This window comes from Orycteropus afer, unplaced genomic scaffold (genome assembly GCF_000298275.1).
Source record: "Orycteropus afer afer isolate SDZICR_OR568_19922 unplaced genomic scaffold, OryAfe1.0 scaffold00007, whole genome shotgun sequence".
Lineage (NCBI taxonomy): Eukaryota > Metazoa > Chordata > Mammalia > Tubulidentata > Orycteropodidae > Orycteropus > Orycteropus afer.
The window spans coordinates 14314917-14324228 of NW_006921594.1; the positions used below are offsets into that span (position 1 = coordinate 14314917).

General features: G+C 42.7%; 1 protein-coding gene and 1 pseudogene across 1 annotated transcript in view; one reads left to right on the top strand and one right to left on the bottom strand.

Moving 5' to 3' along the window:
* CDHR3 (cadherin related family member 3) overlaps positions 1-6257 on the bottom strand; it is a 103746-nt gene extending 97489 nt beyond the window's left edge. The window contains exons 1-2 of the mRNA XM_042781407.1: positions 6024-6257; positions 948-1068 (exon numbers count right to left, since the gene is read on the bottom strand). Coding sequence (XP_042637341.1) covers positions 948-1068; positions 6024-6257 — 355 coding nt within the window. The remainder of the gene's footprint in view (positions 1-947; positions 1069-6023) is intronic.
* A 2708-nt stretch (positions 6258-8965) lies between these two features.
* LOC122150366 lies at positions 8966-9071 on the top strand (annotated as a pseudogene).
* The last annotated feature ends 241 nt before the right edge of the window (positions 9072-9312 follow it).

Consider the following 9312-nt stretch of genomic DNA (forward strand, 5'->3'; position numbering starts at 1 on the left):
AAAAAAAAAAAAAAAAAGAATAGGATGCTGCACTTTCCTGGGATTTCTGTTAAATTATATCTTGATTCATCATTCCATTCTAATTTTCCCAAGGCCACATCCAAGAATAAACAAGAGAAGAGGCACTGAATGTATCTGCATAAAGAGGAACGATATTTATTTATATCAACAGACTGTTCACTTTTTTGTGCCATTCCACACCTTCTCTTATTGTCAGGGACTTCTGTCCTCTGTACTTCAAGTATTTTGGAGATGTGACTGGGGGACAGGGAGTTGGAGATGCAGAAACACCAAGAGACATCCTCAGAATCTGGAGTTGTTGCCAGCAGGAATCCCAGTCAGCAATGGTGGGAGAGTCCCACTGAGATTAACTGAAGGCCAACCTGAACCTTAGAAAGGGTGGCAGGTTCTGAAGTCTCTCACTTGTGTATGCACATTCCAACTCGGCCCCCAGAACTCCCAGAAGGCCCAGAGTCCTTTGGGACATCAAGAACCAAATTTCATAAATGTCCTTAATTATGCTGATAGAACCGTTTGGTTATTAACATGACTGGGACAGGAAAAGAGAGATTTTCAGTGTCCTGTAGTAGAGAGAGCACCTGGCTCTGATCCTCTTTCCTCCATTGAACTGTATGGCCTTGGAAAAGTCATTTCTCCTTTCTCTGATTTTGCTTCCACGTGAATATAACTAGGGAAATTACTATTGCCCTAATTAAACAGCTAAAGTATCATATAAGGTATTACAACAAAGAGCTAGACCAGGGTTCTACTCAAAAGCAGAGAGAGAAAAGACCACTGTGAGAGACTTCATGGAGGAGGTGGTGGGTACTGTGTTTGACTTTGAAAGACCTAGATTGGTTAAGAGAAGGGAGATGTGAAATGAATGTGTGCACTGGAGGGAGAATGTCCAATCAGGAGAGCAGAAAAGGTAAAGGATATAGTCTTACTAGTGAGCAGGATCAGCCTGGTATCCACATGAACAGCTGACTGGATTCTGCTTGGCACATAATCATTGACACGCAGCACCAAACAGAGGTCAAAGTCCAGATGCACTGTCAGGTGGCCTGGCTTCAAAGGCCAGCTTTCCCATGACTTAGCTTCTCCATGCCTCAGTTTCCCTATCTATGAAGAGGGATAGCAATAGCATCTACTTTATAGGGTTGTTGGGAGGATTCTATGAGCTAATCCATGAAAAGTAAATGCCATACTGACACAGAGCAAGCACTCAGCTAATGCTAACTTTTATCATTATTAAACAAAAAAGACCAAACTCACTGCCATTAAGTCGGATCCTACTCATAGCGACTCCTTCTTGGGTTTCCGAGGTGGTTTTTCTATGGAAGTAGATTGCCCAATCTTCCTTCTGAGGAATGGCTGGTAGGTTTGAACTGCCAGCCTTCTGGTTAGCAGTCAAGTGCCTTAAGCACTACGCCACCAGAGCTCTAACCAGAGCATTTACGTGACCAAAAAACATGTAATAAAAATGTGTCTACCAAAAAAGTCTCTGCTATCATGATGGCATATTCTGTTTCCTGATGTATCATTTTCTCCTAAGCCTGCAGTCCTCTCCTGAAACCCAAGCTTGAATAACTCCTTTACACAGTATCACTTATTGCCAGCCCTTTCTCCTTGGGAACTAGCTGTAACACACTAGAGAAAGGAAATGTTGTCGGTAGGTGCCCTTGAGATGATTTTGACTCAACAACACTATGTGATGGAGTAGAACTGCCCCATAGGGATTCTTGGCTACAATCTTTACAAAAGCAGATCACTTGGTGTTCCCCGATGGAGCTCCTGGGTGGGTTCATACTGCCAACCTTTTGGTTAGCAGCCAAGCGCTTAATTATTGCACTACTAGGGTGTCTAGAGGAAGGAAATAACAATCAAAAGGGATCCAAAATGTTCTATCTTGGAACGAAAGGAATTGTTCTCCTATCAACATAAATGGAAAAATTGTTGTGTTGTTACCATCATTTATGAAATGTTTACCTTGTGCCAGGCTCTACCCAAGCCATCTCATGGAGTATTTCATTCAATCATCACAACAACCATAGGTTGGTAAACTTCTCCTCATTTCATATACAAGGAACCTAGGACAGGGTATCCCCCTGAGGTGACAGAGCTGGAGGGGTGGTGTGTCAGTATGGTTGTAAGCCATCAGACTCCAGAACCCACATTCTGAATTTTGGTAAATGACAATGGTTTTTGGCATGATAAGTTTGGGGTCGTTATGGACTAGGCTGAGCAAATTGGCAGTCAGGCAAGGTGACAGGCAATTGGCAATACCAGCAAGCCAGGGTCCACAGTGCTCCAGACAGGAGATGGGAAATGTGGGGAGCCAGACTCAGAGAAAGCAGATCAAAAAGGAAGAGGACACGAGCCTCCAGGGAATCTTGGAGGGTTTGGTGGCAACAGGCCCACCTTCACAGCTGTGGAAATCCGGCTCAGCATCACTTCTCCCTGGCTTCAAAGAGCAAATGCTCCAGGAGAAAGCCCCTTGACCAGTAATTAGCCACAGGTGGCCAAGTGAGGCTCCAACTTCTCCCTTGCTGAGTAATAGGAGCCAGCCCAGCATGGGAGTTATGAGATAGGGGCAGCCTGTCTAATCTCAAACCCCTTGCCCACCACTTCCCAGCTGTGTGAACCTAAGCAAGTCACCCCACCTCTCTGTGCCTCAATTTTCCCACTTTTAATATGTAAATAATAAATAGTACACCAATCCACAGCATCATTGTGAGTATTAAATGAGTGAATTCATATAAAATGTCTAGGGAAGCACATGGCGTGTGGTAAGTATTCCATAAGTGTGAGTTATCATTATCACTATCATCACTCCTCCTCACTCCCTAGGCATCTTCAGCACTGTGTCCCAAAGCAGGGAGGCTTGGCCTCTGACATGATTTGGAATTCACTTTCAGAAAGCTCTGCATGACTGGGTCCCAAGGCCAACACTGATGAGACATCTGAGCCAGAGACCCAATAACCTCATTGCTAGACTCATCTTCCTTCAGGGTGTCAAGGTTACCCAAGAAAGGGCTACAGATGGCAAGAGTGGCTCTTGTGAGCAGGTGGGGCTGGAGAATAGGATTGTGCTGGAGGGGATGGTTGATGATGTTGTGCAGTTTCTAGGGAGAAGTGTCTCATTCTGAAGAACAGCTGCAAGACTTATGAACATGTGGTCCATCCTAGTCCCAACACAGGGTCCATCCAGGCAGCTGCACTGAACTCTTGACCCTAGATTGGATTGAGGGACTTAAAAAAAGAAAAAAAGAAAAAAAAGCCATTTCTAAGGCTCAGGAAAGAGCCCTGGAGCCACGATGGTTAACCACTCAGCTGCTAACCAAAAGGTTGGTAGTTCAAATCTGTCAGCTGCTCTGTTGTAGAAAAGACCTAGCGATCTCCTATGACAGTTACAGCCTAGGAAATCCTATGATTGCTATGAGTCGGAATCTCAACTAGATAGTACACAACAACACCAGGGACCAGGACCAGGAGGGAATCATTCCGGCCTATACTAAGTGCTGTATAAATGTAAGCAATTGGCAAGGCTTACAGGAACAGACGTGCGGCAGTTGTTAAGAAGGAAATTCTTCCTTGATTGATAACCCTGCTTGAATCACGTGGAATGCTGGAAGGAAAAGTCCTATAAAAAAGGATTTGGCGGCTCACCCAAAAAGCCATAGATGTGCCTGGCTGTATAAGAGAGAGAGGCTGGAAGTTGGAGTCAGAAGCCCTGAGTTTAGTTCTTATTTCATCCTTGACAAATGTTGTCTTGGACAAATCAATTAACTTTGCTGTCTCTCAGTTATCTTACTTCTCATATATGAATAAAAATGTTAAGATAATAATAATACCAGCATTAGTTATAACAATCAAGGCATCAGATATGTGAACGTGCTTTAGAACCTCTGTGCAAATTTGAAACGTCCTCATCGTCATGACCACCATCAGAGCAATAGATCATAGAGGTTAAGAATGAGAGCTCTCAAGTAGAAACAACCCAGCAGATGAATGGATAATATGTGGTATATCATATTATGCTCTGGTGGCATAGTGCCTAAGGCACTTGACAGGCTAACCAGAAGGCTGGTGGTTCAAACCTACCAGCCACTCCTCAGAAGGAAGATTGGGCAATCTACTTCCATAGTGATAACGCCTTGGAAACCCAAGGAGGGGTCACTATGAGTCAGATCTGACTTGATGGCAATGAGTTTTTTTTTTTTTTTTTTGGTTTTATATCCATATAATATTATTCAGACATAAAAAGGAATGAAGTATCAGCTCATGCTACATGAATGGTCCTTGAAAACTATATATTAACTGAAAGAAGCCAGTCACAAAAACCACACATTAAGTGACTCTGTTTGTATGAAATGTCCAGAATAGGCAAAGCCACAGAGATAGAAGGCAAATTGATGGTTGTCAGAGGCTGAGGGCAGAGGGAAATGAGGAGCGACTGCTAATGGGTATGAGGTTTATTTTTGGTGATGAATAGATGTTCTAAAACGAGATAGTGGTGATGGTTGCACAACTCTGTGAATATACTAAACACCACTGAATTGTATACTTTATAAGCATGAACTTTATGGTATATGAATTATATCTCAATAAAGTTGTAAGAAAAATGAGAGCTCTGGAGCCTGATTGCCTGGGTTCCAATCTCAGCTCAGCCACCCACTAGCTGTGCAACCCAGGGCAAATGACTTAACCTCTCTGTGCCTCATTTTCCTCATCTGTAAAAAGGGGGTAATAATACAACATAATCATTGGGTTGTACTGAGAATTAAGAGTCAATGCATGTAAAGCACTTTCAACAGTGTTCAGCATATACTGAGTACATATGTGTAAGCAATTGACAAAGCTTATAGAAATAGACAGGCAGCAGCTGTTAAAGACGAGCCAGATGTCAAGAGAGCAGGTAGACAGGGCAGCTAAGTCACAGGTCCAGCATCTGGGGCCCAGAAATGTAAACCAGATCCCAAGGCAAAGACTGGCTGAATTTGTACTCTACATATTAGGGGGTCCAGCCTCTGGTAGGGAATGAGAAGTCCAAAAGCCTGGGTGCTGGCCCTCAAGTCGTGGTTTCTAGAAGTCTGCTATGGGGCCCAGATATTTGTACCTTTCGAAGGATTGCCTGGAGGCTGTGATGATCACCCAGGTTTGAGAACCCCTAATACATACCTCAGGGAAGCAGCTGGCCAAGGCCCACTGGGTCTGACAAGACCCCTCAGAGAATGGTAGGCAGGACCAGCAGAAGGGATGATGATAATTGCAGGAGGTTCCTCTACCAGATGAGAAAGGGACTGGAGTGGGGATGCTAAAATATAGGTAGGTTCTGGCACCTGGCCTCTAAAGACATCCTCAGAAAATTTCAGGTTACCAGTGGAAAGGAGCCAGCCATGCAATGAGCAGATTTGTCATGCCTAAGGGGAATGTCAACTTTGGAAAAGACTCAAATGACCGACTAAAAAATGGAGTGGTAGTGGCATAGATCTTGAATGTGAGTGATTAGGTCTAAATTACCTACTAGGAAACATTCACACAGTAAGGCTGGACAGTTAGACTTATATTTTTTATTAAGGATGTGTATCCTCCATATTAAATAAGTTTTCTCTTTGATCTCCTTCTGAAAAAAACATCACAGAATCATAGAAAAGGAGAATCATCAGACACAAGTTCATCAGGGCCTGGCTTTCAAGGCCATCAGTACCTAGACTGTCCCACCAAAAGAAAGTAGTTACCATATGCACACCTAACACCTTATTTCTGTCCACTAAGTGTAAAAAACTGAGCATAATGTTCAATTGGACTGGGTTAAATGGAGGAAAGGGGTCCAAAGTCTACAGGGGCATCTATCAGAGAGAGTTCTAGGATGTCCCAAGCAGGACTTCAGGATCTTAAAATAGGAGAGGTAAATCTGAGGAACAAGGAAGAAACAAATCACTTTCTAGAGTCCTGTTCTCCTCTCTCTGCAGGCATACCTGTGTGCCGACATCTCTCATGTGGAGCAAGATGCTGCTTACCTGAAAGTTGGTGCCTGACAGCCCATTCACCTTGAAGGCTTCAGTGAGGGGACTCGAGTTGATTATCAGAGGAAATCCTGGACTCACAGGTGACAGTGATGCTGATAAATTCACAGCAAACTTGTACACTGCAGTCTCCGGTGGAGAATTCTCTGCCACGTTGCTTGTAGCTGGTAAGTGGATTAAATGCAGCGCCTCTCTCTCTGTGGATTTCAAAAGGATGCAAAATGACATGAATACAAAGCCTGTTCCTGGAGAGAGGGACTAAACAGCTTGTTCTGTGGCTTCAGTATGTGGTTCAGAGCAATGAAGCGATCTGGTCACTCCCCAAGAACAAACACTCTTGTCAAGTGCTGGAAATGAGAATGTAAGGTCTTCTAGGAGCCAAGAGAACAGCCACCACCAGAACCATGAAATCTGCTTCTGCAGTTCTGTCAATAAAGCTGCTGCTTTTCTCTTGCCTCCCTGCTTCCCTGCTCTTTTCTCCCAGCCTTTGAAAAGAGGCATGGAGAGAGACAAGATGCCCTAGGAAACAGACAGCCACTTGAAGGCCCCAGTCTGGTTATGACATCTTCTCTTACAAGAGCCTGGTGGATTACAAGACTTTATTTTCCTTCTCTGTATGAGTATTTTATTCATGAAGTCATCTGAGAATTGAGTGTGCACAATTTGAACGCCTCCAAATCATGGTGGTGTTGTTGTTGTTGTTATGTGCCGTCAAGTCGGCCCCGACTCATAGCGACCCCTCCTTGGGTTTGCGGGGCAGTATCACTACGGAAGTAGATTGCCCCATCTTCCTTCAGAGGAGTGGCTGGTGGGTTTGAACCGCCAGCCTTCTGGTGAGCAGTCAAGTGCCTTAGGCACTATGCTACCGTAGACCTCCTCATTCCGTTAGACAATAATTTGGTATTAGTGGATGTTATGGCCGTGAGGAGCACTGATGGCACAGTGGTTAAGCACTCAGCTGCCAACCAAAAGGTTGAGAGCTTGAATCCACCAGCCATTCTGCAGGAGAAAGATGTGGTAGTCTGCTTTTGTAAAGATTACAGCCTTGAAAACCCTGTTTGGGAGGGGCAGTCCTACTCTGTCTTAAAAGGTCACTGAGTCAGAATTGACTCTATGGTAATGTTTTTTTTTTTTTTTTTGGTTTTATGGGCATCTTGTAGAGGGTCAACCAGGACTTCTTGGTTGATAGGTGAACTCCCATTTCACAAGGGAGGAAATGAGAGGCTCAGGGAAGGTATGTGAGTTGCCTTCGGCTACATCACAGAAAGGGAATTTTATTATTTAAGAGAAAATGTATTTCTTCTAGGAAAGGCTTGGGACCATGCTAAGGTCTCCATGACACTCTGGGTGACTTTTCCATGCAAAGAGAGATAGTCTATGATCTTTCATACCTCTTTAATGATGGTTACCATTTATCCAACAAGTCCAATGTTCCAAGTCATGCACAATGTAAAATCCTTTATCTCATTTGTTCCTCAAAACCACCTTGTGATCCTATACATAGACACTCCCAGAGACTCAGCAAGGAAACTACTGAAACTAATTGCAAGAGTCAGCATTGTGGCGGGATACAAAATCAATAACAAAATCAGTTGGATTCCTCTACACCAACAACAAAGAGATCTCTGAAAAGGAAATAAAATAACACCATTTACATAGCTATCGAAAAGATAAAATACTTGGGAATGAACTTACCGGGGACACAAAAGACCTATACAAAGAAAACTACAAAACACTACTACAAGAAACTGTAGGAGATCTACCTAAATAGAAGAACATACAATACTCACAGACAGGAAGACTGAACAATGTGAAAATGTCAATATTATCTAAAGCAATCTCAAGCCTGATCCCATCAGCATTCTTTAAGGACATGGAAAAATCAATCACTAATTTTATATGGAAAGCAAAGACACAGGAAATAACAAATGTTGGCAACAATGTGGAGAGATTTGGACTCTCATACATCGTTGATGGGACTGTAAAATGATACAATCACTGTGGAAAATGATATGGTGCTTCCTTAAACAGTTGGAAATAGAAATATCATTTGATGCAACAATCCCAAAACTAGGAACATATCTTAAAGGAGTGAGAGCCGGGACATGAATAGATACACACACACTCATGTTCATCGCAGCACTATTTTCAATAGCAAAGAGATGGAAACAACCTAAGGGCCCATCAACAGATGAATGGATAACCAGCTATGGTACATAAACACAGTGAAATACTATGCAACAGTAAATAATAATGAAGAATCTGCAAAACATCTTGCAACACTGATAAACTTGGAGGACATTATGCTGAGTAAAATAAGTCAATCACAGAGAGACAAATATTGTATGAATCCACTATTGTAAAAACTCAGAAAAGGATCAAAATAGGAGATCCTGGATAGAGTGGGAGAAAAATGTGGAACAAACTCAAAATCAGAAAAAACGACAAGGCTTACTGGTCTGACAGAGACTAGTGAAATCCCTGAGACCATGGCCTCTAGTCACTGTTTGGGTCTGGAATTGAATTCATTCCTGTGGCTTCCAGCCTAACAATATAGACAGGCCTACAAGGTGGAAAATTATACCAGGCGGGTACACTCCTTAACAATCAACCATGGGAAACTAGAAGGGCAGCATTTGCACAGAGAGATAGCTTAGAAGGCAGGAAAGCATAGAAAGAAGGACAAAGGGAAAAGGTAATCACACGGAGGAAGTGGAGAGAGAGGTTACATTATGGGAATTGCAATCTATGTCATGAAATAAAATGTATATGAACTGTTGAATGGAAAATGAATTTGCTCACCCAAATCACAATAAAATAATAATAATAAAACAACCTTGTGAGACAGGTATTAATGTTATCACTCTATAGTTGAGAAGACTAAACTTAGGGATACACAGTTAACAAATCACAATGCCAAGATTTAAACTAGATCATCTGCTTCTCAGCCTTTTGGCTAAGATTAAGTGTAGTATCTGTTCTTACAAGTTTAATATCTGATATGTCCTCTATCCAAGGATAAATGTAAAACTACCACTCTTTGGTCAGTTTGTTGTACTGCGATAGCTTGGAAGCTATGCCACCAGTATTTCAAATACCAACAGGGTCACTCAATGGTTAAGCACTCAGCTGCCAATCAAAAGGTTGAGAGCTTGAATCCACCAGCCATTCTGCAGGAGAAAGATGTGGTAGTCTTTCCACTCATGGTGGAAAAAAATGGCCACTGAAAACCTTATGAATAGCAGTGAAACATTGTCTGATATCTCCTTGAGGACTAAGGTGC